This window comes from Onychomys torridus, chromosome 15 (assembly GCF_903995425.1).
Source record: "Onychomys torridus chromosome 15, mOncTor1.1, whole genome shotgun sequence".
NCBI classification, from domain to species: domain Eukaryota; kingdom Metazoa; phylum Chordata; class Mammalia; order Rodentia; family Cricetidae; genus Onychomys; species Onychomys torridus.
The window spans coordinates 3,188,384-3,201,573 of record NC_050457.1 but is presented as its reverse complement, the minus strand read 5'-3'; the positions used below and the strand labels follow the sequence as shown (position 1 = coordinate 3,201,573).

General features: G+C 38.8%; 1 protein-coding gene across 7 annotated transcripts in view; it reads right to left on the bottom strand.

Moving 5' to 3' along the window:
• Fam172a (family with sequence similarity 172 member A) overlaps positions 1-13,190 on the bottom strand; it is a 430,744-nt gene that overhangs the window by 61,635 nt on the left and 355,919 nt on the right. For 3 of the 7 annotated variants that reach the window (XM_036206785.1, XM_036206792.1, XM_036206788.1), the window contains one exon: positions 9,029-9,082. The exons of the other annotated variants lie outside the window; for them this stretch is intronic. In XM_036206785.1, coding sequence (XP_036062678.1) covers positions 9,044-9,082 — 39 coding nt within the window. In that variant the 3' untranslated portion in view covers positions 9,029-9,043. Of the gene's footprint in view, positions 1-9,028; positions 9,083-13,190 lie in introns of those variants that run through there. 7 annotated transcript variants of the gene reach the window in all.

The window sequence follows — 13,190 nt, the reverse complement described above, 5'->3', positions numbered from 1 at the left end:
GCTTGCTTTCTAAGAATGTGCAATTTAGTAAATATTCTTCCATAGTCTAGTATCAGTCTGATATAGAGATTATAAAGACTGTAAAATGGGTTAATATTATCTTTGGGTCTATCTAATGCACTATCTAATTTGACTAGAGGGCTGTCAAAAAAAAAAGGTAATGTAGGGCTAGAACGATGGCCCAGTGGTAAAGAACACTGAGCTTCTCCTAGAGGACCAGAGTTCAAACCCCAACACCCACTTGGTAATTCACAACCATCTGTTAACTCCAGTCCCGAGGGATCTGATACCCTCTTCTGGCCTCCAAGGGAATTGCATGCATGCTGTGTACAGACACACTTGCAGGCAAAACACCCTTCCACACACAAAATAAAATTGAAGATGACATTCAGTGTCAGATAACCTGGATGAAAGGCAAGTGCAGACAAATTTCTAAATGATTTTATTAAATAAAAGACGCGGAGCCAGATATAGGGGTGAAACCCGAGAGATATAAGAGGACTAGGAACAGCCACAGCTAACCTCACCTCACCAACTCTGCAGCTTCCAAAAGTGAGAGACTTCCTGTTTATACACGCCTAGATGCCTTGCTGTTCTGCCATCTGATTTGCTCTCTCTGTCCAGCTACATCATTTCCTCTTCCTGCCCAGCTCTGTCACTTTCTGTATCTCTGTACAGACCTCCAGACCTCCATGGTTAACTAGTGTTGGAATTTAAGGCATGTGCCACCAAACCTGGCTCTGTTCCTAGAGTGGCCTTGAACTCACATAGATCCAGACAGATCCCTGCCTCTGAAGTGATTAGGATTAAAGGTGTGTGCTAACATTGCGTGACTTTTGTGCTTACTTATAATGGCTGGCTTTTTCCTCTGATCTTTTGGCAAGCTTTATTTATTAGAGGCAAATAAAATATCACCACAGGCAAGTCAACTAAGTGACATCTTAATTTCTTTCTGGAGGGGAAAAAAGGACTTTGTATTTCCCTTTACTCTTATGACTACTAGGGGACAGATAAGATCAAATTTCTACTGGCATTTATGGAGCGCTCTGACTGTGACTGGCATGCAGTGAACAGAGACTTTAATATGTAAATAGTTTTGTGAAATTATGTTTTCTTTGGTATAGGCCTTTAATGTGTTAATGCACATTGTAATTACAAAAGGAAATTTAATATATAATGTTTCATTTTTTCTTTTATCAAGAAAAATAGCCTCCAATGAGGTTTTTGTCCCTTTCTGAACTCTCAGATTACTATTCCAAGTAGATTCATTTAGAAAATGCTACCAAGTCTCTAACCATGCTGCCTAGATACACACTGCAGGGAAATCCGTGAACACACCACCTTCATCCTATTTCCCTGACAAAAACCATATCTACTATGTGGCCTGTAAGCTAAAATTTAAGCTTACTAGATGTTGCTTACAAATTTCTCTAACAACCCCCCTCATAATTTCCTTAAACCAACAGCAACCAAAATGACAGAATTCCCCATGCTTTGGATCCCACTACTTTCCTCAACACAGAAAACGTCTCCTTCCCCATGGTCCTTTGATAAACCACAAGGATGGATCCTACTGAACAAATACAGGATGCCTCCTAATTGATCTGAAACATAGTTTATAAAGCATTATGGAAGTTCTTTTTCAAACAAATATCTTCTCTTAAGTTGGCAGCACAGTAGCTGTGGCATTGTGTAAACCCACTGATACATTTAATGTTAGTATAACTAAAATACTGGTAAAATACTGAACCTCAAATAGACAGCAGTTTCAGTCCATTATACATAAATAAATATTTCAGTTCAAAGTAAGATTTCTACGCCCATGAGAAGTTTTCTTTAAAAAAGAAGACAGATTCTGTAACAGAGATGTTAAATGATCATCTGTTTTACTTAATATTTAAATTTGACAAAACAGCAAAGAACTTAATACTTTGCTTCTTACTTTTAGAATACAGTATAATATTTAAAAATATTCTTCTCAAGTCACCTGATATTATCCATTAAAAGAAATATGTGCTTCATGACAGTATTTTTCATTGAAATATTAATCTTGAAATTGGCTAGAATGTAATTTCAGATACTGCAAGGGTCTAAGGGCTTTCCACTTGGTTCTAGTTTATTAAAATTCCCCCTTCTAGCAACTGAAAGCCGAAGATATCTTAAATGTACTTTGATTGGGCTGAAAGTTTTTTAAAAACTGCTATATAGATTTTGAGCCACAGATGAAAAGGAATTCCACTTCAGATATACAAGCAACATTACTATTTCCAAATGCGCAACATGTTTGACACATGCATTCTGGTCAACAGTTTAACAGTCCTGTGATTCCTACCATTTCTGTGTAATGTCCATTTTAATACGCTTGTACTTGCTTTCTTCAGAACATCCCTAGCAGAGGCCATGGAAATGCTGAGCCATAGGATCAGACTGTCAATCCCTATCACTGCAACTCAGGGTTTAGGACTGTGCCTGATACATGGTAGACAACAAATGCTTATAAAATAAGTGAATCAGCACAGCATATGCTCCCTGGGGAAATGAATACATGTGACAGTGTTCTAGTTGGCAAGCTGGTGTGACAGTCAGATGTGCAGTGCTTACATTCTGGCTGCACTGGCTGCTAATTTGCCAGCCCTCTGTTTCCTCACCTTACTGTAGAACAGCAGCAGCTCTGCCTCAGATGGTCACTGGGAGGGAGTCTACACAGTCCTCCCTTTTGGGAGCACTCAGTGTCCGTTAGCTGTCACGTCAGCATCAGCATCCTCCTTCCCATCTTTCTTGGTCATCATTTGTTTCTTGTTTCGGACACACAACACATGCTCAATAAAGGCATGTTCAGTGACCGGATAGCTCAGTGGAGAGCAGTTGGCACTTGCATACACAAATACGTTTGATTACCATTAGTGCATATTTTGCTAGGATTCAGATAAATACTAAATTTTAAGAAACTTAATTCAAAGTTATTTTGGTTGAGTTGTTTTAATCCCAATTGATTTTAGAGATTTAGCTGCATAGTTCCTTGGGGAGTAGGTTTTTTTTTTTTTTTTTTTTTTTTTTTTTTTGCTTGTTGATTTTGGTAGTGCCTTAGCAAAGAGTTTTGGTTCATTTATACCAAAAAAAAAATCATATAAAATAAAACTGAAACCAAACCAACATAATTTTTAAAATGGGCAAACACTTAAATTTTCATAATATTTAGTGACTTTAGTTTAGCAATCAATATGCAATGTTGTTACAGATTAAATTCTAACATGTAAGGATGATTATACTTTCTGAAAACCATAGTCAAAATGGCTTAAGTAGCAACTGTAGCGTTATATTTTTGTTAATTGCCTCATTATGAATAGGAAAAAGTCTAGGTATGTAGCTTTGAAATACCAGTGCTGGGGAAGTGGGTTCCAAGATCTTGCCTCAAAGATAAGGCAGAGCGATAATAAAAGACAGGCAATGTGAACTTCTGGCCTCCACATGTGTACATATGTGTATATGAAACCACATACACATGTGCACACATACATACACAGATATTGAAAAGAAATATCAAACACTAATTAAAAACTCATAAAATCATCTAGAAATGTAATAGTAATACATGAATATTTTGTCCCATGAATCCCTTTTTTGACTGACTGTTGATGGGGCCGGCCTTATGTGGGCCCAGTGCCGGTGACTACAGTTGGTGTGAGTTAATCATTACAGAAGTTGTCTAGGAGTCTAGGAAGTCTAGGAAATGACATTTCCTAGTCTTTCACTTCTGGTTTGTACATACTTTCTGCTCCCTCCTTGGCAACATTTCCCGAGCCTTAAAAGGAATGGTTTAAGTGGCTTGTTTAGGGCTGGAGCTGTATCCATTGCCTATTTTCTGTATCTTGGGCAGCTATCTCATAAATTTTTGAACACAGAATATGGTGGAAATGCTGTTGGCTTTGGATTCTATGTCATGAGTTATATAGCTTCTCTCTGGCATTCTCAGAATACTTACATGTTCCTAGGCCCCTTCTTGAAATCCAGAATATGCAGAGGGAAACCAAAGACACATAAGAGGTCATGTGCAGCACTACCATAGGCTCAGATGAAATTCAAGTTGCTAGTGAGCAGCTCCTGCCAGCCATATGAATGAGCTGCTCTGGATGTGCAGCCAAGTCCATTTTTAGATGACTAGCCATATGAGACCCCAGGCAAGAGCCTACTAGCTGAGCAACACAAAAGAGGTCAGAGTCCATTGTTGTTTGAAGTCATTAAGGTCATCTGTGGTTTCATATGCAGCATCAGACAACTAACACTGCAGAAGAATATAAAGGTGAGCCTTTGCCTGCTGTCAAAATGCTGTGAACACTGCCAACAAGTAGCTTTGAGCCCTAAAGTTTTTCTTTGAAGTCTGTGGAACAGCCATAGTTTTCTCCAGCCTTAAATCCCTCCTTCATTTTCAAAATCATCACAAAAATAATAAATGCTTGAGGGGGGGGCAGGGAGAAGAGAGGGAGAGAGAGAAAAGAGAGCGAGTGCATTTCAAGAGCTTAGTCTTCTTTCTATTTCTGTTTCTTTGCAGAAGAGAAGACAACACAACTCTGAGTTTTGTGTAAATAAGAAACAGATCTGGTCATTCTAAGTCTCCAAAAGAAGGGAGGAGTGATGTTGACCATGGAGTTGGAGAGCAGGCACAAGCAACCAGAGGTATTTGGTGGTAACCCTGGAGCGCAGCATCTACAGAAACCCTCACTCCAGCACCCCTCAAGTGAAAAGTGAGGAGGTCCACTTTGGTTGCCACTCTACCTGGTTGGCATCACATCAATGTCCTGTCACTCAGCCATCTCGCTGACTGCCACTTCTTCCCTACAGTGGCTCCTGGACGACTTTGCTCTGCAAACCAGTCATGTACTTTGAGGGGAAAATCTTAACGACTGAATGATCTTAAAAGATGGTAAGGTGAACTGAGTCTTCAGAGTGCATACATAACTTTGCATGCAGAATTTCATATGGTTTCCATGTGTATGCGTGTCTCTGTGTATATGTGTCTCTCTCTGTGTGTATGTATCTCTCTGTGTGTCTCTGTGTGTGTATGTGTCTCTCTGTGTGTCTGTGTGTCTCTCTGTGTGTATGGGTGTATATCCCTGTGTATGTGTCTCTGTGTGTTTGTGTTACTTGTGCTTTTAATTTCTTTTTTAACATTTTTTTAATTGCCTGTTTGATAGAGAGGGGGGGGGAGAAATTGGATGGGGTAGATGGAGAGTACCTGGGAGGAGATGAGGGAGGGGAAACTGTGATCAGAATATATTCTATAAAATTATTTTCAATAATAAAAAGGGAAAAAAAGGAAGTTTGGTTTAGAATAATTGAGAAAGTGGCATTTGAATAAAGATGTGAAGGACCCACAGGCAAGCCTGTGAGTACCTAAAGGCAGAATATTTTAGATGGATGAAAGTAAAAGGAAGCTAAAATTAGTCATCCACTATCAGGAAAGTCATATAATAAGACAAAATTTATACATATTAATAAGTAATATTTGTGATTTTTATTACAGTCTATTTAATATTCACTCAATTTCTTCTGAGATGAGGGGGTCTTCTTTTGTAGCCCAATGTGGCTTTGAACTGAAATTCTTCTGCCTCAGCCTCCTGAGTAGTTGGGTTTAAAAACATGCACAGCACATCTGGTTACCCAATGAACTTTTATTGAATACAAAGTGGGCCAGCTATAGAAGCAGTTATAACAATGAGATAAAGTTTCATCCTCAAAAACTTACAGTTAATGGAGGCAGAAGGGGCAGCACTGCATGACATACTGTGTGGGGCAGCAGCACTGCATGACATACTGTGTGGGGCAGCACTGCATGACATACTGTGTGGGGCAGCACTGCATGACATACTATGTGTGGCAGCAGCACTACATGACATACTGTGTGGGGCAGCACTGCATGACATACTATGTGTGGCAGCAGCACTACATGACATACTATGTGGGGCAGCAGCACTGCATGACATACTGTGTGGGGCAGCACTGCATGACATACTATGTGGGGCAGCAACACTACATGACATACTATGTGTGGCAGCTGCACTGCATGACATACTATGTGGGGCAGCAGCACTGCATGACATACTATGTGTGGCAGCTGCACTGCATGACATACTATTTTGGGAGTGGCACAGGGACCATAGGAAAGAGAACCAGAGAAGTTCTTCTAGATCACAGGAGGCAGAAATATAGAAAGAAAATGACTAGAAATTAATCTTTCATTTCCATGCCTAACAGCATAGACATCAGAACAAACTGCATGAAGAACTAAATAATATATGCTACACATATATTTAACATGTACAGCACAACATCATGGTGAAGAAAAGTGAGATCAGGCAAGCTGTCCAAAGTCAGGTAGGAAGTGGCAGAGTGAGTACATGAACTCAGGTAGTATGACTCCAGAGCGGAGCCCTTCCATATCCTTCCATACCCTTTGATACACAGCATCTGCACTAACTCTCTAGCTGTGGCTCTGTGTAGACCAGCTCAGTAGTTTGATTCAGCACATCATTGAATACAGAAAGGCTTTTGACTAAAAATTAAAACCAAACATCTTGTTCAGACCGTATGAACTTTTGACATCACTAGTCACTAACCATCAATATAAAAAGGCTGTGGTAAGAGCAACTCTTTGGAATTCTTTCTTTCCCCATCTTCTGATATTCTTCACAAATGAAGAATCACTTTCTTGATAACTGAGTATTGTCTAGTAGATAAAACAGATTTCAGCTAATGTTCAGTGTCTACAAAAGAGGGTTTAAAGTCTATACTTTCTGGAGCCTCAACTCTGTCTCCAGCTTGGCTTTTGCTTCATCAGATTAACAGGGACATTCTAAACAACTCAACAAGTTACACTGCTCACTTCAATGTACCAATGAACTGCCTGATGGTGAACATTCCAAACAGAAATGGCACCAATGATCTTGATAAAATGATTAGAAGAAGAGAATGCAGAGGGACATTTGGGTGTGGTTTAAGAGTAGGCCATGGAACCTCGCAGAGCTACATTTTTGATTTACTAGACATCCAGGAGATGATGATTTCCCAGTTCCCATGTCAGACTCCTTGACTAAATAAATAACTAGAATTCTATCTGGGATTCCACCAACTCTTTTCTTTTCTTTTCTTTTCTTTTCTTTTCTTTTCTTTTCTTTTCTTTTCTCTCTCTCTCTCTTTCTTTCTCTTTCTTTCTTTCTTTCTTTCTTTCTTTCTTTCTTTCTTTCTTTCTTTCTTTCTTTCTTTCTTTCTTTTTTTTTTTTTTTGAGACAGGGTTTCCTTGTGGCTTTGGAGCCTGTCCTGGTGAACTTGCTCTGTAGACCAGGCTGGCCTTGAACTCAGAGAGATCCACCTGCCTCTGCCTCCCGAGTGCTGTGATTAAAGACTCTGCCTGGTTCCATCAGCTTTTATTTGTTGGTGGTATCATGATTTCTGACAATGGTAAGTGACACAGTTCCAGCCAGTATACTCCCAAAGACAAACATAAGAAGATTAATTATTCAAGAAAATGGAGAATACCTGGCTAGGGAACTAGAATCCTATCATTTTAATGATTATGGATACTTTCCTAATAATACGTACACAAGCTGAAAGCCACTGAATGATTTAGCAAAAACTGTACAAAATTTTATACAAATGACATACATGTATCTACTGCACACTTGGTTATTTTCAGGTATGATGTACCCAACGTTAGGTAACATTAATGCTTTTTGAATTAGTCTGAAGGTTGGATCCATCAAGGCAGAATGCTCTAACAGCTTAACTGATAGGTTAGACACAGACTACTGGAGGAAAGTCAGATGCAGGTATAAATATCCAGTACAATAGGATAGTGACTTTACCAACTGAATTTAGGGTAATGCTGGTTATAATGATTAAAGACAAGGAAGGTCAGAATATGGTGAAAGAAATTGGACAAGAATGGTGATTAAAGATTAATACTAAATTATAATAGACTTCCAATGCTATTATCTAAGCATCACCAGCTCATGTAGCAGAAGGAATCATGATCAATTTTTTTCTTCATAAAGACAGCCAGCTTATGAAAGGAAAGTATTGACCAGGATTATATAGATGGCAATAATGCAAGAGTAGTGACTACTAATTCTTAGTTTTATCTTACAACTTAATCTCCTGGTACCCTTAAAACAAACAGACATTTCCATATTATGTGAATAATGTAGAATTTAAAAAATCCAGTGAATAAAAATGTGTAACAGAATATGTAACTCCAATGTCTATGTATTATTATCCTAAGCAAAACCTATGTGGAAGCTTTTATAAAATCCAAATATACTAGATTGCCTCTGAGATAAAGAATTCATAAATTTATAATGGTAACCAAATGAATACAGAGTAAGCTTCCTAGATGAAAATATGTTTCTCCTAATAACCAAAGGCTGAAAAACAAGAACAATGTAATGTGCACTAGATTCATATTGTAGGAATGCATCTGTATCTAATGGAATGCTTGCATACATTACTCCCATGCTTTGAGAACAGAGCAACAATTGTAATATTGCTCTGAATCAAAAGAACAGAATCTGTTGCTTAGCATGCCATAGTGTTTGTACTGTCATCATTGCCCACAGAATAATTGTATGTTTCTTGTTTTCACTGCTATTTGAAGCAGTTTATCTCTTTAAAAATGCTACTCAAAAATATGTTCAACATGAATTTCAAAGTCAAAACCAGCCACTACCTTCCAGTAGACATGTGCATACTTGTACTTATGCAGATATATTTTGATAAAATGTGACTTTTACATCCAGATTACGGCATTTTGCCACCACAATTTGCATTGTTATAATAGGTTATTGATTGATTTTTTCAGTTTAAGGGACTAAGGTAGTATTCAGTAATGACTCAGTGCTACCTGTTTATTGCAAGTGCACAAAGTTCACTCACCTCGAGCAATTTAGTCAATAACCAATTTTTATATTTATATCTTCTTCAAAATTCCAAAGCAATAATCCCTGTTTTTTTTTTAATTATTTCAGTATCAGTCTAACACTTCCCATGGAAATCAATGTGGGTGCGATCCATTCGCCAAAAATCTGCAGCACTGCAATGCAAACATATTAAAAATATTGATCTTGCAAAGCTACTGATGTTTTGATTGACTTTAATGTTTGTAAGCAGCAATAACAGAATTTCAATGACTGAAACAAACTTTTGATTAAAATTATAGATTTTTTGGGTGGGGAGTTTGTGATTTTACTAGCTTAACACATATTACATGGCTTACTCGCCTGTCATAAATGAGTGCACTTGGAGACACTTATCCAGTTCCTTATTTGTAAATATTTCAGTCCACTATAGCTTACACATCTTTAATCTACTTTGAAGTACTCTGACAGTTTAATTTTTTTATCATTATACAGCATAACCAGATAGAATTTTCAGAGTTAGAATGGCAGGAATAGACATTAATCCTTTTACTATCATATAACCTATGGTATGGTGTTTTATTCTTAAGTTAAATTCCCCAAATATAAAATGGAATTAACCTTGGGATCAATAAACATTCTTACTATATTCTGAGATCAGTGGACAGCAAAAGCTATAACTTAAGCATAATGGAGATTATCTGGCCCTTTAAAAATAAAAGTATAAGCCGGGCGGTGGTGGCACACACCTTTAATCCCAGCACTCGGAGGCAGAGCCAGGCCGATCTCTGTGAATTCAAGGCCAGCCTGGGCTACCGAGTGAGTTCCAGGAAAGGAGCAAAGCTACACAGAGAAACCTTGTCTTGAAAAAACAAAACAAAACAAAACAATAATAATAAAATAAATAAAATAAAATAAAAGTATAGTTTAAGGTCAGGCGTAGTCATGTACGCCTTTAATCCCAGCACTTGGGAAAATCTCTGTGACTTGGAGGCCAGCCTGTTCTACATAGTGATTTCCAGGACAGTCAGAACTACATAAGAAAAGACCTTGCCTCAAAAATACACAACACAACTAAAACAAACAAAACACAATAACACCCCCCCAGCCCCCCACCACCATAGGGTTTAGTGATTGCCTGGCTCTCAGAGGGTATAGTAACAATCAAGGTGGTTCCTTCCTGAGCCTTTTGCTAGCTGCCATTTCTAAAACTTTTTTAACCCTTACTTAATTTGCCTCAGCACCATCAACAACATATGCATACTTAATTTATTCATGATCTTCTAAAATTTCAGCTCTGTAAAACACCTCTTTTTCTATCCTCTTTGTTGAAAAAAGAATGACACCTACAACAGTGAATTAATTATAAGGCTTCATAAATACATATTTTAATGAATGGCTTCAGGAAGGACCCAGCAACATAGAGCAGTGGGGCTGCATTCAGGTAATGTAAAGGGAGGATTTGATTGTTGAAACTTTCAAGAATTACCTAATATTAATCCTTTTACCTCCCCGAATCCTCAAAACTAGTGTCAAAGGAAATTTGGGCCCATATTTACTACGTATATTTTTGTCAAAGTTCATGGTTATTTTCAAGTTTAAGAGTGCCATTATTTGATTATTAATACTTAGTTTATACTCTATTTGTTTGCTCTATTTTCCCACCATATTATAATTGTTATATGTTCACTTTTCATTTTACTTAACAATGTTTCATTGAAATAAAGAAGAACATATTAAAATAAAAGTCAGATATCTCTTTTTCTATTCCACTCACTGTCATGCAGGTCCTCAGTGGGGTCACCAAGGTGCAACTTGCACATATTCAGGGGCTCTGGCCTCCTCACAGAGTCTGTTCTCTCTCAAAGTACTGTGCAACCATGTGTCTATGAGCATGCTAGTGGCATGCAGGCAGGTTTCAGGCTTCTTCACAGGCTATTGTTATAAGTCATGCTATGGAACCACGTGTGTTGTGTTCTTGTAGATGTCAGGAGGTCTGCGGTTTACAACTACCGGCTGAGTTATCCTCGCTTTCTTACATATAAACTATATGGTCCTTGATAGACTAATTTGTACAAGATCCTGTGTCTCACTACAAAGATAAATCTGAAGAAACAAATAACAAAGGTGATGCACATTATGTGAATGGCATGCTAAAGTCTGCCAACAGGGTTAGCTTCTTTCTTACCTTCATGTGTTGTTAGTGGGGAAGAAGTACTAAGAAAATGAGAGTATTCATCCCTCCTCCCCCATCTCTGGGGGAAACAAGACAGCTGGTCTTGTTGGCATACCTTTTGTGTACTTCTGTAAATAGGTGAACAGAATTAGTCTGCCTATAAACATGGTAGTGTAAAAAGTAAAACTGAAAAAACGTGTTTAGATTTAAGACCACAAGCAGTTTTGGGGAACTGATAAGAGTCAGAATGAAAGGTAAACTATTTCAAAGAATAATTTATGTGATTAAATAGTCAAAGGACATACTTAGTTTTCTAGGAAGGAGATTCTACACAGTACAGGTGGTCTAAGAGTGGCAGGTGATGGTTCACGTTGAGCACTAACCTTTGGCTATATACTCTCTTTAAAGTGTTCTGACCTCACATGCTCCTCAATCCATTCTTGGAAGCCATTTTTAGTTTTATAAGCATGTACCCTCGGTTTGCCCCAGCTTCCTGGTGGTAGCTCTTTGATCATCCATGGATATCCCTGAAGTCTATTAGTGGCCCCATGGCTGCAGAGCTGGTAAGCTTTGGATGAGGTATGAGATGCTTATGTAAGTAAGGTCCAGAAGCAAGCTAAGATAATTCTTTCAGAGTACACTTTTTCTATACTGGTATCACAAAAAAGCTTCAAGGAAGAGGAAGATATGTGGTAAGCAACATCTACATGACTGCTGGTCAGTATAATATTAAAAACAGTGACGAGTTTCATATAGTTTTATAAGCTAACTTTTTAATATACAAGTGAAAAAGTTTCCTGCTACAAACATTTTGTTGACCAATTAGGCTTTCTGAAAAGGAAAATCTGCACATATGGGCAGAACACAATCCCTGGGACTAGATGGCGAGTTTATCTGCCAGTCCTGGGATCTGCTCTGCTCTCCACTGCTCACAAGAAAGGCAAGACAATTTGAGGTCATCTAAGCAAATGGTTAGTCTGTGGTCCTGACCTCAGGGCTGAAAACCCAGGTAGACAGAAACTCCTGTCAGCTCGGTGGATTTGGAGGTACAAGGGATGTCACTGGCAGGACCATCTTTTGCTCTAAACCTTCATACCACCTGGACAAGTAGGCAGAATACTAGGACCCACCCTCCATGCTCCTATTTATCACCCTCTGCTGGTGGGCGTGGAACAGTGAGACTCAATGTCCATCCAGATAAAAGCAAGACTCTTCCTTTACTCCTATTGACTAATGCTCATAGTACAGGAAAGTACTCTGCATACTACCAGAGGTGGAAAGTAAACACCAACAGTCACAAACCCTTGGATCTGCAATGGTGACTGGCCTGAAAGATATGCTGGGCTGGTGTATGTTGTGTGACAGTTTCCTTGGAGACTGAAACATTTCATCTTGCAGGAAGCTCCTTGAATAGGGAGATAAAGAACTCAAAATAGCTTCAGGAAGTCCCTGAAACTGATCAGATTCACCATCTTGTCAGAATAAGCAAGAAAAGCTGAGAGTCCCCTTTAGATGAAAGAACCCTGAGCTGCAAGGACAACTTTCAGAGTGGAAAAGCTGCAAAGATGACTCTACGACCAGACCAGCTGCCTGGAAGAGGCAGAAACCAGCCGAGCTGCCTGGAAGAGGTTTAGACCAACTGAGGCACCTGGAAAGGGCACTCTCCATCCTGTTGATCTGCCTACAGACTGTGCAGTGCACTCCAGGTTCCCAGCTCTTTGAACTGTCACCAATTCTGGGGTAGGCTTTGGTGATGTAGCTATCTTTGAGTCTTTTCTGGTCCTATAAGTGACCCTTCATCCATATTCCTGTAAGTACCCCAATAAAACTCATGGGTTCGTCAAGTTGGACTTTGGTGATATCCATCCTTTGGTCTGAAATGGGTTCCTGAGATAGTGCAAGTAGATGTGGCAAGGATCTGAGACCAGGGACCCAGGGACCTAGGGAAAGACCAAAACCAAATATTGCTGTGTTCCACTAAAGGAACACAGCGATAAGATGACTCTTAGTTGACATTCTGCTATCCTCATAGGCTGTCCCTTGTACAACCATCATCAGAGAAGCTTCCTCCTGCAAATACAAATGGGAACAAATACAGAGACCCACAA